Source organism: Conger conger, chromosome 14, assembly GCF_963514075.1.
Source record: "Conger conger chromosome 14, fConCon1.1, whole genome shotgun sequence".
Classification (NCBI taxonomy): Eukaryota; Metazoa; Chordata; class Actinopteri; order Anguilliformes; family Congridae; genus Conger; species Conger conger.
The window spans coordinates 41,301,241-41,320,564 of record NC_083773.1 but is presented as its reverse complement, the minus strand read 5'-3'; the positions used below and the strand labels follow the sequence as shown (position 1 = coordinate 41,320,564).

The window sequence follows — 19,324 nt, the reverse complement described above, 5'->3', positions numbered from 1 at the left end:
AAAATCATACAGCTAATGGTGAATGCGTATATATTTTAAAATGAGTTTATCATTTCAGCTTCAGAAAAAATGACCAGTTAGTCATTTTTTGGAAACGTTTACAACTCGGTTTGGTTACCCATTTAAACGAGGACAAATTTGCTTTTGTGAAACAATTCCAGCAATGTCCAAATAATTTTTCTTATTTATCTTTCTAAATTTCTCTTCTTAGCTTTGCACTCTGACATTGCCATTCACAGACATAGCCTACATAGGGATTACCTATGCTCATCAATATTAATTAAGGGCGTTTCCTTAACCATTAAAGGGTAATTATGGGAGTGAACTCGGCGGTGTGTTGGGCTCGTGCATGTATGGACAATTTCAAATTTATGGGGATTTATGAAAAGAAATTGCTCACTGGAAGGCGTATGTCTTTTATAAAGTTTTATAAATGAGGCCCCTGGTGATTTCTTGCTTTGAAAAAGCACTTTCCAGACTGTGTACTACACATGGAAGGATCCTCCAATGGATTGATTTGTTGGTAGAAATTAATAAGATTTTGTTAAATGCTGTGTACCCAAGAAAAACACTTGTGAAAAACATCTCCCAACCCAAACTGAATACATTCGCAGGGCTATTGCAGGAATGGTAAGTTAAGTGGTACAGTGGTAGTTAAATTATGTTTCCTCAATACATCCTACTCTGTGTATACTCCCAGGGATATTCATCTGGTTAAATAATCATAAGTATAAATATCTTGCATTAAAGACCTGCATGAATCATCTTGTGGCGATTTAAAGGCTTCTCACCTCAATGAGTTATCTGGTGGACATTTAAATGACTTTTCGTGGAAAAGCACTTTCCGCACCGAGTACAAGTATAGGGCTTCTCACCTGTATGAATTCTCTGGTGGATATTTAAATAAGCTTTTGTGCAAAAGCACTTTCCACAGAGAGTACACTTGAAGGGCTTCTCACCTGTATGAGTCATCTGGTGGATATATAAAGCATCTTTTCTGGAAAAGCATTTCCCACACTGAGAACATGTGTAGGGCTTTTTACCTGTATGAATTTTCCGATGTCTATTTAAAGCAGATCTGAAAGTAAAACACTTCTCACACCATGTACATTTGTATGGCTCATCTGTAATAATTTGACATTTACTATTAATTGCCTCTGTCAGAAAGAAAGGCGGCACGGATGGTGCAGTGGGTAGCACTGCCACCTCACAGCAAGGAGGTCCTGGGTTCGAATCCCCGTCAGCCGGGGCCTCTCTGTGTGGAGTTTGCATGTTCTCCCCGTGTCTGCGTGGGTTTTCTCCGGGTACTCCGGTCTCCTCCCACAGTCCAAAGACATGCAGGTTAGGCTGATTGGAGAGTCTAAATTGCCCATAGGTATGAGTGTGTGAGTGAATGGTGTGTGAGCCCTGCGATGGACTGGCGACCTGTCCAGGGTGTATTCCTGCCTTTCGCCCAATGTATGCTGGGATAGGCTCCAGCCCCCCTGTGACCCTGTTCAGGATAAGCGGGTTAAGATAATGGATGGATGTCAGAAAGAAATTCAAAAGGCTTGGGGTTTTACTTGAATTGGTTATGGGTTCAGTTCTCTCATTCGTTCCCTGGCAATTAAAATGCTTGTTGCAGCCATTTCTACCTTTCTGCACAATTCTGGTCTGACTATTCTCACCGTTTAAGTGACAGAGGTGATTTAAGTCTCCACACTGGGTCAGCGGATCGTGCATTTCTTCCTTCTTACAGTTTGGATTTGGCTCTCCTGCACATTGCGATGGTTCTGTCTTGGCTTTGCGATCACCTGCAGCTCCATTCATCATAGCATTCATGAGATCACTCACTAAACTTTCACTGGATTCACACTTCATTTTATCAGATTTCAAATGGACACATTTCATATTCAAGTCACTGATGTGTTCTGCCTTAAGGTATCCTCCATTACCAGTCTCGGTTTTGATTTGGTCAGGATGCAGATGGGTTACATATCCCAGCTCTGCACTGTCTAGTGTCTCTGTCTTAATAAGATCCCCAGGGTGGGTGAAGCTCAGATCAGTTTCCGTTTTAATCAGTGATGTGCGTGTATGGTGTACATCACTGACCCCTCTGTGTAATGTAACACACACTGGCTCCAGAGTGTTGAGTCCTGCTGCAGCACACGTCTCTGACTCTGCCATGTGGACCAGTCCACCGAGTTCCTCTTCTTTCAGTCTGATCCTGTGCTGCTCAGTGAGCTCTGGTAGTGTTGTCTCAGTGTCCTGTCTCAGAATGACTCCTGTCTGGGGAGAAATAGGGGTCCGACAGACACATTCTTAACACTCTGCAGTCCTGCAGATACCTGACTGACCACAGGAGGGCTCGAACATTCTGAGGTGGGGGAAACCCTTATTCCCTCAATGGCTGATACCACAGTTCCACTTTCACACAGCTTTAGCTTAAACTGTGAACAGTGAAAGAAAGCCGTTTCTGAAGGGCCTGAGAACAGGAAGAATGGGCTGGCCATGGCAAAAGGGCAGAACACTGGTCTCCATGACATTCATGGTGGAATCAGTGTGCACCAGCAGCATCTTCAGAAACCCTGTGGACATTCTCTGTGGATTCTGAGGCTGCTGTACATGCTGTATTCTGTGAAAAATCTACCAGAGGTGTGGGAGTTGACCTCTCCAATATTGTGTAAGTGTTCTTTATACATTCACCAAGCACTATATTTACACTTCTACTACTGTAGCCTATCCACTTAATTATGATACGTTGTGTGTTCAAAGATGCTCTCCTACATATCACTGCAGAAATGTGAGGTTATTTGCATTACTGTTATCTTCCTGTCAGTTTTGACCAGTCTGGCCAGTCTGGCCATTCTCCTCTGACATCTCATTTGCAAGGCATTTCTGTCTGGGGAACTGCTGCTCACTAGATTTGTTTTTGTTTTTTTGCAGTATTCTTTACAAACTCTTTGCAAGAGTCTAGTGTGCATGAAAATCGCAGGAGATCAGCAGTTTCTGGGATACTCAATAAGTAGGTGCAATAAAACTGAAATGTTCCGGTGAGTGTAGATTCAATAAAGAACAGCACCACTTGGTGTTTGAATTCTAAACTGCTATGACGAAGAACAGCCACACGGGGCGCTGCGGTGATGCACAGTTAAGGAATCGGACCTTGATGCAGACATCAGTTTGATGCCGTTGCACACCGACTAATTTTAGAATTTTACTATCATTTTAGAAAATCATCTAAGCCAAAGTTGGGACAGAAAATTACCAAAAAGTAAGGAACCAAGTAAGGAAAGTTCCTTATCAAAATGTAAATTCATGTAGTTAAAAAGCTGTAATAGGCCTACTCATGTACAATAAATTGAGTTGGAATGGAAATAAAACATACTTTGAAGGCTTCCCACATCAGCATCACAAACTGAATATATAGCCGCCTCCAAAAGTATTGGAAAAGCAAGACCAATTCCTTTGCTTTTGCTATATCCTGAAGACAATTGAGGTCAAAAGATATATTTGAGATGACAGATCTTAATTTCAGCTTTTATTTCCTGGTATTTGTATCTAGATTTGTTAAACAGTATCAGATGACCTAATTTCGGTTTAAAAAATAGTTCTGAATGACTGCATTTGTGTTAGAATACATGGAGACCAGAGAGCTGTCTTTGGGAGAAAAGCAAGCCTTCAATCAATCACAGAGATTGCACAAGCATTGAGAATAGCTTGGAACAACAACTCAGAATGTCCTGAAAAACCGCTGGTCTACTGAGCAACAGACATCAAAAAGGTCAACAAAGGAAAACAAAAGCAGTTGACGACAGAAACGTTGTGAGAGCTGTGAGGAAAACCCCCAAAACATCAGTCAGTGACATCAAAGTTCTCACACAAAGTTTTAAGGACTGATGGGACCAAGATTACCCAACCAAAGTAGTACACTGCCAACAAAACAAAGGACTTCATTAGGGAGCAAAAGTGGAAGGTTTTAGACGGGCCAAGTTCATCACCTGACTTTAACACAACTGACCATGCATTTCACCTCCTGAAGGGAAAAACCCCTCATAACAAACAACTGGAAGAGGCTGCAGTATAAGCCTGGAAAAGCATCACAAAAGCAGAATGCAGAACTGTTTGGTGATGTAAATGGGTCACAGGCTTGATGCAGTTATTGTAAGCAAGGGAAATGCTACAAAATATGAAGTGTCATTTACTTAAATACTCTGTGTTCAAACACGTTTTCTAACCTGAAGATGGGGTGGTCTGATAAAGGTGCTATGTTATAAGTAGTTTTGCACATCTTGTTGTAAATACCAAGGAATAAAAGCATAAAAACACAAAACTCTTGTCTCATGTTCATCTTTTTATCTCAACCCCAAATGTATTCGGTGGATTGCAAAAACAAAGGTTGGTCAAATTGGTCTTGCTGTTCCAATACTTTGAGGGAACTGTAACCGTTTCAAAAAAATAACAGCCACAGGGAAAATTAAGACAAATTGTATTCTTTTTGAAAAAAATAATAAAGTAAATAAAGATGGGTCTGTGTAGAAAATGACCACAAACTGTTCCATGCTCAACCAAGTAGATGAGAAGTGGACAGTAATTTTCCGATTCTAATTTTCTTCCCTCTGAATGAATTTCTCACCACGGACCGATTTTATTCGGAGGAGCACATACGTTTATTATTCCAGCGCGCATGCTCTGGTTACAAAATAGCGCCACTGAGCATGCGACAAAGCCCCATAGTCAAACATGGCAGCCTCCTCAATCGGCTCCTCGCACAATTGACAAGTTCTCATTGGAATCCATGTAATCAGCAGGAGGAAGCTCTACCCAGTTCTTATATATCCCGATAGCTGGACGAATCCGAAGTTTAATAAATAGAAAATTAATTATTCATAACGTGCTACAGTTCCAGGCTAAAATCGACTGACAAATTTGAAAAACGATATCTTTTGCAAACATTAATGAAGCAGTTCGTTAAAGCATGAAGACGCTGGGGAAAATACTTACCCTGTTTGGATGATGAATGAATGACTGTTTTTCGATGGAATGTACTTCTTGGAGTTAAAGGCTCCCAATGACTGATTACATCTGTGTTATAACCATATAAAGTCGCCGGAGTTCTGTTCTTCCACTTCTGTTCTTTTAAGCAGAGAGGTTTATACGTCGGTGTCGAGTCTACGCCAAGCCGCGTTCTGGCCTGACGCTCACCTCCCCAGAAATGTAAATACCGTTCCGTAAGAAATGTGATTGGTCCCCTTGGTTTCATTGTATTACTGCTCCGCCATTGATCACTTTCAGTCGCCTGTGCTGTGTCCGAAACCAAAATCAGTTGCTTGATTAGCAAGCAGCACGCGATTGAGACGCACTTTGAAAGCAGAAAGTTGTCTGAGTGAACGTAAAGTGATTACATGATGCGTAATTCCAAGCAATTTAGCTGGCTAGCTCATGGAGGCTTAAACATTACATTCGTTATTCCAGTGTTGTAATCAAGTAAAATGTCGAGCTCGTTGTGTACTTCCAGTTGTGGACATGCTATTTTACAGTTCTTCGTGAATTCCGCCGCTGTTTAACATAAATAAATAAATGGAGACCAGAAATAATGTGAAATAAATATTTACCAAGATCATTAACCAAAAATACATGAAAACAAACTAAATTACATTTGGTAGACGTATGAAGAATGGCAAATCGTAATGGTTTAAATTATACATGCGTATATGGAAACGGCAATGGCCCAGGTTAGACTTTTGGCTCCTCTCAAGCAGTGACATTACTGCTTCTCCTTTAACAGGTCATTATGTCATATGTGCCTACTATTAAATCCCATTGTAAAGTCCCTCATAATTAAATAGAGATGGTAGAAATGTCCTCATTCTCATGTATAAATGGGAAGCCTGGAGTTAAATTCCTGCAGGCATGCTGGTCGATCGTGTCATTTTTTTAAAAATGCATCAGTAAAAATGTTATTCTTGATGTTTTCATCCCTCTTCCATATGGCTTCTGCCTGATAGACTTGGCATGAAATCTGAAAATATGCTGCTGTCAAGAACTTTGTTACAGACGGGGCTGTGCACTCAAAATTGTGGTCACGCAATATTTGCCTGATACAATGTGATAAGACGGGATCTATTTTACCATAGGCGAAAGGTCTAATGATTTAACTTTCATGCCAATACAGGTCTCCGAACAATTATATATATTTTTATGTAACGCAAACTTTGCCAACGTTACCAAATATGGTGCGATGGTGAATGCGGATTTATATTAAACTGAGTTTACCATTCCAGCTTCAGCAAAAATGATCGGCTAGAATTTTCTTTTAAACGTTTAGTACTCAGTTTGGTTAACCATTTAAACGCTTAAACGAGGACAGTACTTTTAGTTGTGGGTATTTAAATGGCCTTTTGTGTAAAATAACTTTCTACACAGAGTACAACTGGAGGGCTTCTCACCTGTTTGAATTCTTTGGTGGATATTTAAATAACCTTTTGTGGAAAAGCACTTTCTACACAGAGTAGAATTGTAGGGCTTCTCACCTGTCAGAGTACTCTGGTGGATATTTAAATCGTGTCTTCCGGTGTAGATTCCAAGTGAGCTTCAAAATAAAAGTTCATTTCTATTTTGATTATTGGCTGAATTTTCCATTTTAAGAATGTGCCTACTATTAAATCCCATTGGACGTGTATTAACAATTTACTTCCTTCTAAACTTTTTGTAACAGAGTAAGGTCCCTTATAATTAAGTTATGATGGTAGAAATGTCCTCAATGGATAAATGGGAAAAGCAAATAGCCATTGAAATGTCAAAAGATTTGGCACAACAGAAGAAAGTGAAGCAGGATGGAGAAATCAATAATCTGTGCTGTCAATACAAAAGACAATACAAAACTCTTCAGATAAAAATATATATTTTTTACACTGACAAACAAAAGGAGCATTTAATCAGTCAAATACCAAATGGCAAGAAGAGGGTGTTGAGGACCAGGCCCTAGGCCCCCCAGATGAGAGATTGACAGGGATGGGTTAGGAAGGAATGCATTGTTAACCCCTCGCACACGCCATTGAGGTGGTAGCAAGAACGCCCATAAGAGGAAAAATATGTGGTTCAGAGATAATGAGCAGCCCTACTTGTCAGCGGAGGAGTCTGAAGTCGGGGGACTTAGATTTAGAGTACTAAGGAGCAAGGTTAAAGTTCTGACTGAGGCCATGCATAGAATGAGTTCCAGCATAACCTTGGAGGAGATTCAACATGCTGAGCGAGCAGTCGGGGAATACCCCAACCCTACAGGGGAGGAGCACAATGCCTGGCTAAAAGCAAAAAGATAAGGAAAACGGAAGGGATGTCAATACCGAAAGAATATTAAGAGGCTTTAAGGGCCTTCCTGATTATAATCTGATAATTTATTGGATAGATTCAAAGGACTGACTGTAGAAGAGTTGGTGGATGATTTACACTCAGCTATTGGCTGGATGTCCTTTGTAGATCCCTTAAGGCGCCGCGGAGAGGGGCACCTGAAGAGTGTGTTGAGATGGTGGAGGGCACTAACTTCTGGCTTGTATGAAGTCAAAGTTTGGAGAGTTATGACAGGGAGACAAATACCAGTGATGAATAGGTTCATTAAAAAATTACATAAGAGCTAGTGTTTTTCCACTCGTATACTGAGATGGTGGAAACTCCCAACCGGAGGGGCACATGAGATAAAGTATTGGGGAAATTTCCTTTGAGGTATGAGAAAAAAAAGTTGCATAAGAGATAAATGTCTTTCCACTCAGTATACTGGGGACATTTCTTATCAAAAAAAGGTACACTTTTATATGAGCTAAGGATATATAAGGAGTGAGCTTTTAGACGTTAAAAAAGCAGGAAAAAAGAAGGAGAAGAAAGAAAAAAAAGCATCTTAGAATTTTGCTTCAGAAGATATCTATGGGCTGTTGAAGAGAGAGCAACGCAGGACAGCTGTAGTCAAGCTGGAGTGGCACGCTCCCTCTGGGCACCACTCCAGGATATGGATATGGAGAGAGGAGTGACGTACGCTGTGCGGACTCAGCCCAAGAGTTGTGGCAGCGGGACTGATGTCGAAGAGGTGTTCATGCGCATCCCTCATCATACAGAAAAGAGTTAAAGGGCTTTTACGACATGCTTGGAGCCGTGAACTGCACCTGGAGGCCAACAGACGGGACGGGGCGTTCCTCCATGCTACAGAACACCTTCCTGCTGGACCCACGCAAGAACCTGAAGCCTCCCCCCCTAACCTCAGTGTCAGTGAGGAGAGGCATATGCTGCGGCTGCACTGCAAAACCCTCGACGTGTTCGAAGACATACCAGTGCACATCCCATACAACAGGCAGGAGAAGTACGAAGTGCAAAGTCACGTCTTTCGAAAGTCTGGGTCCTGATCCTGCCCCAGATTCCCAAACCAATGCAGCTGTTCAAAGAGCTCATCAACAGCAAGGAGGAGGGATCAAATCCCGCAGAAAACGAGATGGCTATATTTAGGGCATGGGTGGTAATTATAATCTATAGTACTTGTAAAAGTAGTACATGGAAGCTCAACGTTATGTTTCCTTTCATTTTTATGTCTGTTCGTTTTCAGTAAGATACTATAGAAGGTAGCATTATTAGGTGATTTAAAAGTTATGTTTCCTTTCATTTTTATGTCTTTTATTTTTTAGTAAGATACTATATACGATATAAATAAGTAGTAGACTTTAGGGGTGTTCATACCCATTGTATTAATGGAAGTTCAGTAGCTTTTATCTCCGTGAAGGGGGAGCCATAAGATAAGGTAAAGGCCAAAGAGGATGATGGGTATTTGAGCGGTGTACCTTTGAATTTTCCCCTTTCTCACCCCCTACTCGACCCAGCTCCTGGTCCAAGCGATGGTTCTGTCCCGCCTGGACTACTGCAATTCCCTCTTGGCTGGCCTCCCAGCGTCCGCCATCAGACCCCTCCAACTCATCCAGAATGCAGCAGCTCGTCTGGTCTTCAACCTTCCCAAATACTCACACGTCACCCCCCTGCTTACTTCCCTCCACTGGCTGCCTGTCATGGCTCGCATCAAATTCAAAACATTGGTGCTAGCCTTCCAAGCAGTTAAAGGGTCTTCCCCAGCTTATCTGCAAAAAATCATCAGACCCTACACCCCTGCCAGACCTCTTCGTTCAGCCTCCACAGGCCGCTTGGCACCTCCCCCTCTCTGAACCTCGACCTCACGCTCACGACTACTGTCTGTTCTGGCTCCACGGTGGTGGAACGAACTCCCCGTTGAGGTCAGAACTATAGAATCTCTCCCCACCTTCAAGCGCAAGCTGAAGACACACCTCTTCAAGCAGCACCTCTCCCCATCCCTCCCTACCTCCCTGTGAACCTTAATTGTTGTCTCTGTGACTTGCTTTGTGTTTCGGTATTTTTAGTTGGCTAGGTAAGCAGTGTTTGGATAGTTCACTTTGGTCACTTTTGCTGTTTGCTTGTTTGTTTGTTCAAAAAAAAAAAAAAAAAAAGGCCCTTGTCCTTATCTTTGTTGTACAGGCAGCAGTTGAAATTGTACTTCCCTCTAGGGTCTTTCAGCGAACTTATCCCTGGTTATGGGTATGCACTTTGTTGTACGTCGCTCTGGATAAGAGCGTCTGCCAAATGCCAATAATGTAATGTAATGTAATGTAACATCATGGTGGAAAGGTAAATTAGAAAGAGCTAAAGGGGTATATGCAACTTGCATGTGATCAGCAAACTGAAAGATGATATATATCCTGTAAGCTGTATAACTCTATTCTTTTGAGTGATTATAAGAAAGTATATCTTACTATAATCATATGTGATAAAGGTTCTTTTAGAGGAATACAGTAAATACAGGAAATCGTATACCAGATTTGCATCACACCCTTCACTTTGAGACTGGGCTGGAAGTTCAGTAGAACTTACCAGGGCTCCAGAACGTTCGGAGTACTTAAAGAAAAAGAGAGTTCGTCCCTGAGACACCTCATGGTGAGGTTAGTGCAGCCGTAGCAGGCAGCAGCTCTGAGTCTACCTGACCGAAGACGAACTAGCAGCCTTGCAGAGCTAGAGGCTGCCCACACTCTCTAAAAATTGTTCATCGCAACTAAATTGTAATCTTAGCCAGCAATGTATAATTAATTTGTATGTTTATCTGCTTGGAAAATGTGCTCATTTGTACCCAACAAGAACCTCACTGTATTTTCAGTGTACATTTCGGAAATTTGATCCTTGAAGAACAATAATGTACCCACACTGTTACTGTATTTCTGAGAGAGCAGCTGCTGGGGGACTGTGGGAGGACTGGAGGTGCTTGTAGGAGCCTGTGGCCACAGCTAGTCAGAACCCTCCACCAGTACAGAAAGGTGACCCTAAAAAAGATTTATATGCTGACCAACATTCAGATTAATCCAAAATAACTTTTATATGTTGTTCAAATCCAACACTGCATATTTGTAACAGTTTTCAGGCGATTTCTGAAAAAATACAATTCATCTGGTGTGGTTCTGAATTGGATGAACACTGGAAACACTTCACACAATGCACACCTCATGAAGTATGACGCCATATAACACTTCACACAATGAGAATTAGACATGCTTTTTAGCAGTATATGCTTTCTTGGAGTCATAAATAACAAATTCTTTATTGAAAAACAAAGTTGGTACAAAAAGCTTTTCACCTGCACACATTATTTGGCAGCTGCACAAATTATCTACCTGGGAAACGCCCATATTAATGCACATAAGGTTGGTGCTGAATTAATTATCTGATTATTATATTATTACTATAGATCAGACCACTCTGCGGATACTTGTTTGGCTTTTCACCTGGATGAATTCTGTCCTGGGGTCTCATTTATAATCATTGCGTATGCGCAAAAAATGACTTTAAATGTGTGTACGCCACTTTCTAAGCATAAACTCGATGAGGAAAAATGTGAACATTGACAGAAACTTTATGGAGGCAGAGGGCAACAGCGACTGCAGGCAAAGTAGTGAAATAAATAAAATCTAGAATATGTTCTAATGACAATTTCACTCAATTATTTGGACTCCATCTACAAGTCTGCTAATAATATTACTGAATATCACTGTCAGCGGAAAATCAAAGCCTGAGTAATCGTTTTGTTACCAATAAAGCACATAACCAAAAAAAAAAAAAAAAAAAGCATCTATTTTCAAAAACATTTTCATAATGGACTTGGGCATCAATTTGTCCACACTGATTGATTCAATTGTTAAGCAATTCCACTAATTCTCAAAGGGTTACAATACGGCTTCGATGAGAAGGTCACAGACATCCGCAGATCCTTTACAACCACCGCCCCCCTCTCTGTGCCCTTCCCCCCCTCTAGGCCCATCCCTTCCTTTTCCACTTTCTCCCCCCTTACAGACTCTGATGTCTCTCACCTCCTGCTCTCCCACCGCCCTACAACCTGTGCCCTTGACCCTATTCCCTCTTCTCTTCTCCAGACTATCACACCTGACATTCTCCCATTTGTCACCTCCCTTGACAACTCCTCCCTGTCTTCTGGCTGTTGTCCAGCATCCCCCAAGAGGGCCCACATCACTCCGCTGCTAAAAAAGCCTACTCTGGATCCCTCCATCATCCAGAACTACCGCCTGGTATCTCTTCTTCCTTTTCTTTCTAAAACCATAGAACGAGCCGCTTCTACTCAACTTTCTTTTTCTTTTCTAACAACCTGCTAGACCCCCATCAGTCTGGCTTCAGATCGGGCCACTCGACAGAGACCGCGCTCCTCTCCGTCAGTGAGTCGCTCCATGCTGCTCGAGCAGCCTCCCTCTTGCTCACTGGAAGGCGTATGCCTTTTATAAAGTTTTATAAATGAGGCTACTGGTGATTTCTTGCTCTGAAAAAGCACTTTCCATACTGTGTACTACACATGGAAGGATCCTCCAATGGATTGATTTGTTGGTAGAAATTAATACGATTTTGTTAAATAACACATCCCTTGCTGTGTACCCAAGAAAAACACTTGTGAAAAACATCTCCCAACCCAAACCGAATACATTTGCAGGGCTATTGCAGGAATGGTAAGTTAAATGGCACGGTGGCAGTTAAATTATGCTTCCTCAACAGATCCTACTCTGTGTATACTCCCAGGGATATTCATCTGGTTGAATAGTCAGAAGTATAAATATCTTGCATTAAAGACCTGCATGAATCATCTTGTGCCGATTTAAATTTGATTTTCCAGAAAAGCACTTCCCACACGTAGAACATTTGTAAGGCTTCTTACCTGAATGAGTTATCTGGTGGATATTTAAATTACTTTTCATGGAAAAACACTTTCCACACAGAGTACAAGTATAGGGCTTTTCACCTGTATGAATTCGCTGGTGGATATTTAAATAAGCTTTTGAGGAAAAGCACTTTCCACACAGAGTACAATTGTAGGGCTTCTCACCTGTATGAATTCTCTGGTGGATATTTAAATAAGCTTTTGAGGAAAAGCACTTTCCACAAAGAATACAATTGTAGGGCATCTCACGTGTATGAGTTCTCTGGTGGATATTTATATGACCTTTTGTGGAAAAGCACTTCCCACAATGAGTACATTTGTATGGTTTTTCACCTGTGTGAATTATCAGATGTCTATTTAAAGCAGATTTGAAATTAAAACACTTCTCACACCATGTACATCTGTATGGCTTTTCATCACTATTAATTTGACCTTTACTTTTATTAATTGCTTCCTTCTGACAGAAATTCCAAAGTCTTGGATTGGATTCAGTTCTCTCGTTTGTTCCCTGGCAATTAATACACTTGTTGCTGCCATTTCCACCTTTCTGCAGAATTCTGGTCTGACTATTCTCACCGTTTATGTGACAGTGGTGATTTAAGTCTCCACACTGGGTCAGCGGATCGTGCATTTCTTCCTTCTTACAGTTTGGATTTGGCTCTCCTGCACATTGCGATGGTTCTGTCTTGGCTTTGCGATCACCTGCAGCTCCATTTATCATAGCATTCATGAGATCACTCACTGAACTTTCACTGGATTCACACTTCATTTTATCAGATTTCAAATGGACACATTTCATATTCAAGTCACTGATGTGTTCTGCCTTAAGGTATCCTCCATTACCAGTCTCGGTTTTGATTTGATCAGGATACAGATGGGTTACATATCCCAGCTCTGCACTGTCTAGTGTCTCTGTCTTAATAAGGTCCCCAGGGTGGGTGAAGCCCAGATCAGCTTCTGTTTTAATCAGTGATGTGTGTGTATGGTGTACATCACTGACCCCGCTGTGTAATGTAACACACACTGGCTCCAGAGTGTTGAGTCCTGCTGCAGAACACGTCTCTGACTCTGCCATGTGGACCAGTCCACCGAGTTCCTCTTTTTTCAGTCTGATCCTGTGCTGCTCAGTGAGCTCTGGTAGTGTTGTCTCAGTGTCCTGTCTCAGAATGACTCCTGTCTGCATCATACTGCTGCTCACAGGTGTGCAGATGTTCAGCTCCTGGGGAGAAACAGGGGAAGGGTTTTATAATAATAATAATAATAATAATAATAATAAATTTTATTTGTATTGCACTTTATATTTTTAGAAAAAATCTCAAAGTGCTACAGATTAAAAAGCAGAAGTGCTAAAAAAAAAGAAATACAAAACATGAGAAAAATTTAAAATCTAGCAGAAGGCTCTAGGTTTTTAGACCTCGTTTAAAAGTATCCACAGACTGTGGTGCCCTCAGGTGGTCGGGGAGAGCATTCCACAGACTGGGAGCGGCCGAGCAGAATGCCCGATCCCCCATTGTGCGGAGCTTGGTCCTGGGGGGTTTGAGAAGGTTGGTGGTTGCAGAGCGGAGGGTACGTGAGGAGGTCTGAGGTCTTTACCTTAATAATAATAAAAACATCTGATAGCTGGGACAGCTCTTGGAGAGAAACAGGGGAAGACAATTGACAATGCATTTCACCTTCTGAAGAGGAGATCGAAGGGAAAAACCCCTCAACAAATAACAACTGGAAGAGGCTGCAGTAAAAGACTGAAAAAGCATCACAAAAGCAGAATGCAACAGTTTGGTGATATAAATGGGTCACAGGCTTGATGCAGTTATTGTAGGCAAGGGATATGCTGCCAAATATTAAGTATTATTTACTTTCATTTTCTTAAATACTCAGGTCTACCAATGCTTTTTCTAAACATAAAAATTGGGTGGTCCGATTCCAAAGGTGCTATGTTCTAAGTAGTTTAACACATCTAGGTGTAAATTCCAAGAAAATCTGAACTCTGGTCTCGTGTTCATCTTTTTATCTCAACCCCAAATGTATTCAGTGGATGGCAAAAACAAAGGAATTGGACTTGCTGTACCAATACTTTTGGAGGGGACTGTAACTATTAAAAAAGAACAGCCATGAACAATTTGGAAAATTAAGTCTAATAGTATTCTTTTTGAAAAAAATATCTTGGTGTTCAATGCTCAACCAAGTACAGGTGCATCACACAAAATTTGAATATCTTGGAAAAGTTCATTTTGTTCTGTAATTTCATTCAAAAAGTGAAACTTTCATATATTCTTGATTCATTACACATTACACATAGGCATCAGTGCCACAGGCTGATTACCTCCCTGCCACGCCGCATTGATGCAGTAATTTGTGCAAAAGGAGCCCCGAAGTAGAGTGCACAAAGGAACATACTTTTCAGAAGGTCGACATTCCTGTATTATAAATCATTTTTTTGATTATGTAATATTTTAATATTCTGAGATTCTAGATTATTGTACCTGTAGCACCTGTAGATGGTAAGGTAGATTATTAAACGTTATGTCCTTCAAAAGGTATAATAGGCCTACTTATGAATAAAATATTGATCTGATACTGCAAAACCTTTTCTTTTCCTATCAAGCTCGCCATTTATATGTTCCACACGATTTATGGAGGACATGTTCCATGGACGAATTTAGTCTTACAATGTGACGCCATTGTAACCAAGTTCATTCGGTAAAGTAAAGTGAACGCCGGACTCCCACCCAGAGAAACACGCAGACTCCAGTGGTTACGACGTAATGCAGCGTATTTAGCCTTTGGCGACGAAAAGCACATTTTATCATTAAAGCCCATTCAAAATTACGATTACCATGGTGAAGTTTTACTATATTGGACAGTACTTTTCAATTCAAAATTTCCCACTGAATTTATTACTCTACAAGGACCGATTTGATTACCATTCATTCCTTACCGTTTAGGTTTTCAATGCACATGCTCCGGTGCCAAAATAGCGCCAGTAACAACTAAGCATGCGACAAAGTCCCATAGTCAAACAGGGAAGCCTCCATAAATCGGCTCCTCGCACAATGAACAGTTCTCATTGAAATCCATGGAACCAGCAGGCGGAAGCTCTGTCCAGTACTTATGTATCCCAATGTCTGGGCCAATCCGAAGTTTTACAACTCGAAAATGAATTGTACATAACATGCGACAACGCCGATATCTTCTGCAAACATTCATGAAGCAGTTGGTTAAGGCATGAAGACTATTGGGGAAATACTTACCCTGGTTGGATGATGAATAAATTACGTCTGCACAATCATTTTTGGATGTAATGTAATTATTGGAGGTAAAGGTTCCCAATGCACGTTACATCTGTGTTAACTATAAAAAGTCGCTGGAGTTCGACTAGTTGCGTTAGTCGTGTAGGACCAGCGGAAGACCGCCCCAATACGAATCTTACTACCGGTGTCCGATTTCACAAAAGTTTCAAAATAAAGGTTCATTTCATATTCCTGAACGACTTCCCCAGATTGACACTTCACAGCATACTCTACCAACAATGGCTAAGATGCAGTAGAATTCTGCAATATAATATAATGGAAGCCATGTTGATGGCTGCTCATATACTAATGTGGACTCTTTAGTCATCTTTTGACTTTTGGGACACTGGCTGGGGTTTTTGTTCATTTTAGCTACAGCTAGACCGACTTGCTTGTCCTGTAATAGGGAGGACAACCGATAAATGTTTTTCCGGAAATCGACATGAGTATTATGATTAAAATCTCAGTTTAACCTTTAATTAACCTGTTGTTGACAATAATTATGCTCAGATGGAATTTTAATGTGATGAAATGACTGTTTTGTGGCTTTTAAGCGCTCATTTTACCAGCATTCCATCAATGTTAAATGCTGTACCCCGACAGCACCGAAAAACAGGCAGATTTCATTGACTATTCCATGTTTACATTTATGGAGCTCGAAAATGGTGACGCACTTACTGGTTGACTTCACGCGCTCATACATGGCAGTTGGTGGCACTGCAGTTCCAGGCTGTAGCCAGGTCAATATTTTCGCTGGATACTCGGTATGTCCCGCCTTATAAGTCCAAAGTCCCTGGTTACTTTTGAATAGTTTCAATGGATGACAATAGACATGTCAGACTTTAAGCGTGCGCCTACGTTTAAGTAGCAAATAACCGTGTTGTATCGTTCTAACGTAATGTACATAGCAACTGAACTCTCATATCACGCGGAATCACCGATAGCGATCAAGAGAAGTGAATGACGATTCAGAAGATGTATAACTATTAAAGGTTGAAAATAATCCTATGGTGGGACTTTTGCCATTTATGGACGATGCGACATAAATTTTCGGTGCCGTTGAACGTAATCGAATGCTTTAATGTATATGGGGCACGGCCTGCAGCGTAGTGGTTAAGGTAACTGACTGGGACACGCAAGGTCGGTGGTCCTAATCCTGGCGTAGCCACAATCATTGCTCCAGGGGAGGATTGTCTCCTGCTTTGTCTAATCAACTGTACGTCGCTCTCGAGAGCGTCTGCCAAATGCCAATAACGTAATGTCAAATATTGTTCGACTGACCCCAAGTGCCGTCAAAAAGCAAATTGTATGGCTCAGATGCGCTTGTTGCTTTGCCAGTGAATACAGTGGATGATGCTCTTCTCATCGCCGCGATAGTTAAGCTTAACTTTCCTTAACTTTTCCCATTCATTCTCAACGGAAGTTCTTATCACTTCGGATGCGATATATTCTTGGCCGCACGTTGATATCGCGGCGCTGTTCCGAGATCAAATTAAATTAGCATCAAATGACATCAAGGCAACATGGAGCCTCATCAATCATCTTATGAAACGCTATAAAAAATCATCAGCTACTCCTATGGAAATGAATGATACTAAGGGATCTCTTTCCAACCCAACGGATATTGCTAATGGTTTCAATGATTTCTTTGTAAATGTTGGTCCTGAACTTGCCTCTAACTTTAAGAACTCTAATGTTGATCCTTGTGACTCGATCAGGGGTCAGTATTCTTCACTCCAAAATCTCGATCCTCCAACTCCACAGGAAGTCCGAGACATCATCATGTCTCTAAAGAACTCAGCTCATGGTCATGATGGAATCAAGAGTATCCTTATCAAGGAGACAATTGATCACATCATCACACCTCTTACTCATATTCTTTCTTTATCTCTTCTCTCTGGCACCATCCCCCACGATCTAAAAATCGCAAAAGTCATACCCATATTCAAATCAGGTGATTCTTAGGAATTTAGTAACTACCGTCCTATATCAATTCGTCCTATATCTCTAAAATCTTAGAAAAACTGATCTATTCTAGACTATCCAATCACCTTGCAGTAAATAATATATTATACAAACACCAATATGGATTTCGTAAAAAATACTCTACCGAGTATGCCATAATACAGCTCGTTAATTATATCTCATCAGCTCTTGATAACAAAAAATTTGCCCTTGGTGTCTTCCTGGATCTAAGCAAAGCCTTTGACACGGTATGCCATGCTATACTGCTTGCCAAACTCAAAAGATATGGAGTGAAGGATACTGCCCTTAAACTGTTAACCAGTTACCTTGTCAATAGAGAGCAATATGTCCATCTAAATGGTGTTTCCTCAAAGAAATCTAAGATCGCATTTGGTGTCCCCCAGGGCTCAGTCCTGGGTCCTTTATTATTTTTAATCTATATAAACGATATGGCCATGTCATGTACAAATCTCCTTCCAGTTCTGTTTGCGGATGACACAAATCTCATAGCTTCCCACGATGATTTTCACTCCCTGATCAGAATTGTTAATAATGAACTATCTATTGTAGCGCAATGGTTCCAACGAAACAAACTAACCCTCAATGTGAAGAAGTGCAACTTCATGATCTTTTGTAACATAAATAAACACTACCCAAAAGAACTAGCCAAAATTCTCATAAATAATGCTGAAATCAATCTAGTCCAGCAAACTAAATTCTTAGGCATCATTATTGATAGTGATCTCAAGTGGTCTAATCACATTGACCTAGTCACCAAAAGATCTTCAAGGATGCTGGGCATATTGAGGAAAGTTTGTCCCTTAGTTCACTCTTCAGCTCATCTTACTCTGTATTATAGCTTCCTGTTCCCTTTCATCAATTACTGTAACATTATCTGGGCAGCGACCTATCCTACATATCTTAATAAACTACGTACAGTACAGAAGAAATACTTAAGGTTTATCTCCCACTCAAATAGATATGCACCATCCGCCCCCCTTTTTAAAAAATATAACATATTGCCGATTGAAAAAGTGAACACATACCAGATATGCATATTCATCCACAAATTCATGTATAGAAAACATGAACTTCCAGACACCCTTCAGAATCTATTTATTGCCACCTCCAATGTCCATTCACATCAAACGAGACACAGCAACAATAATCTACTCCTATCGCGCTCACAAACATCAAGACACCAGTATAATCTTTCCGTTAGAGGCCCAAAGCTGTGGAGTGAACTAAGCCCTCAACTGAGATCTATGTCCTCACATACTGTCTTTAAAAAACATTTGAAAAAATATCTAATGTCTACCTAAACTGCTACTCAATATTCATCTCAGTTATTTGTTTCTCTTCTTCTTGTATCATCCCATGTTTAGTCATCATCCTATGTTGTCTGTTTCTTTTTTCTCGTATCATCCTATGTTCAATCATCATCCTATGATGTCTGTTTCTTCTTTTTCGTATCATCCTATATTCAATCATCATCCTATGTTGTCTGTTTCTTCTTTCTTATATCATTTTATGTTTAATCATCATCCTATGTTGTCTGTTTCTTCTTTCTTATATCATTTTTTGTTTAATCATCATTCTTTGTTGTCTGTTTCTTCTTCCTTATATCATCTTATGTTTAATCATCACTCTATGTTGTCTGTTTCTTCTTTCTTATATCATCTTATATTTAATCATCATCCTATGTTGTCTGTTTCTTCTTTCTCGTATCAACTGATGTTTAATCCTTAAACATTCTATTTTTCTTTTCTTTCTCGTATCAGCCTATGTTGGATATGGATTGGCTACATTTTATTTTGCCTGCTAAATGTACTAA

At 40.6% G+C, this 19,324-nt stretch overlaps 1 protein-coding gene and 1 long non-coding RNA gene across 2 annotated transcripts; both read right to left on the bottom strand.

Annotated features, from left to right (window-relative positions):
* Positions 1-1,540: 1,540 nt before the first annotated feature.
* Positions 1,541-5,100, bottom strand: LOC133109606 (uncharacterized). The gene is made up of 2 exons (XR_009704772.1): positions 4,984-5,100; positions 1,541-2,268 (listed from the first exon to the last, which is right to left on the bottom strand). It is a non-coding gene; the product is annotated as an uncharacterized LOC133109606 (long non-coding RNA).
* Positions 5,101-11,378: 6,278 nt separating this feature from the next.
* Positions 11,379-15,637, bottom strand: LOC133109605 (zinc finger protein 12-like). The gene is made up of 2 exons (XM_061219005.1): positions 15,487-15,637; positions 11,379-13,454 (listed from the first exon to the last, which is right to left on the bottom strand). Exon 2 carries the CDS (start codon positions 13,419-13,421, stop codon positions 12,141-12,143), a length of 1,281 nt encoding a protein of 426 aa, XP_061074989.1. The 5' UTR covers positions 13,422-13,454; positions 15,487-15,637; the 3' UTR covers positions 11,379-12,140.
* Between the last annotated feature and the right edge of the window lie 3,687 nt (positions 15,638-19,324).

What these genes read in the sequence shown, in the direction of transcription:
- LOC133109605 (XM_061219005.1), bottom strand. Translation starts at nt 13,421, where the DNA reads ATGATGCAGACAGGAGTCATTCTGAGACAGGACACTGAGACAACACTA.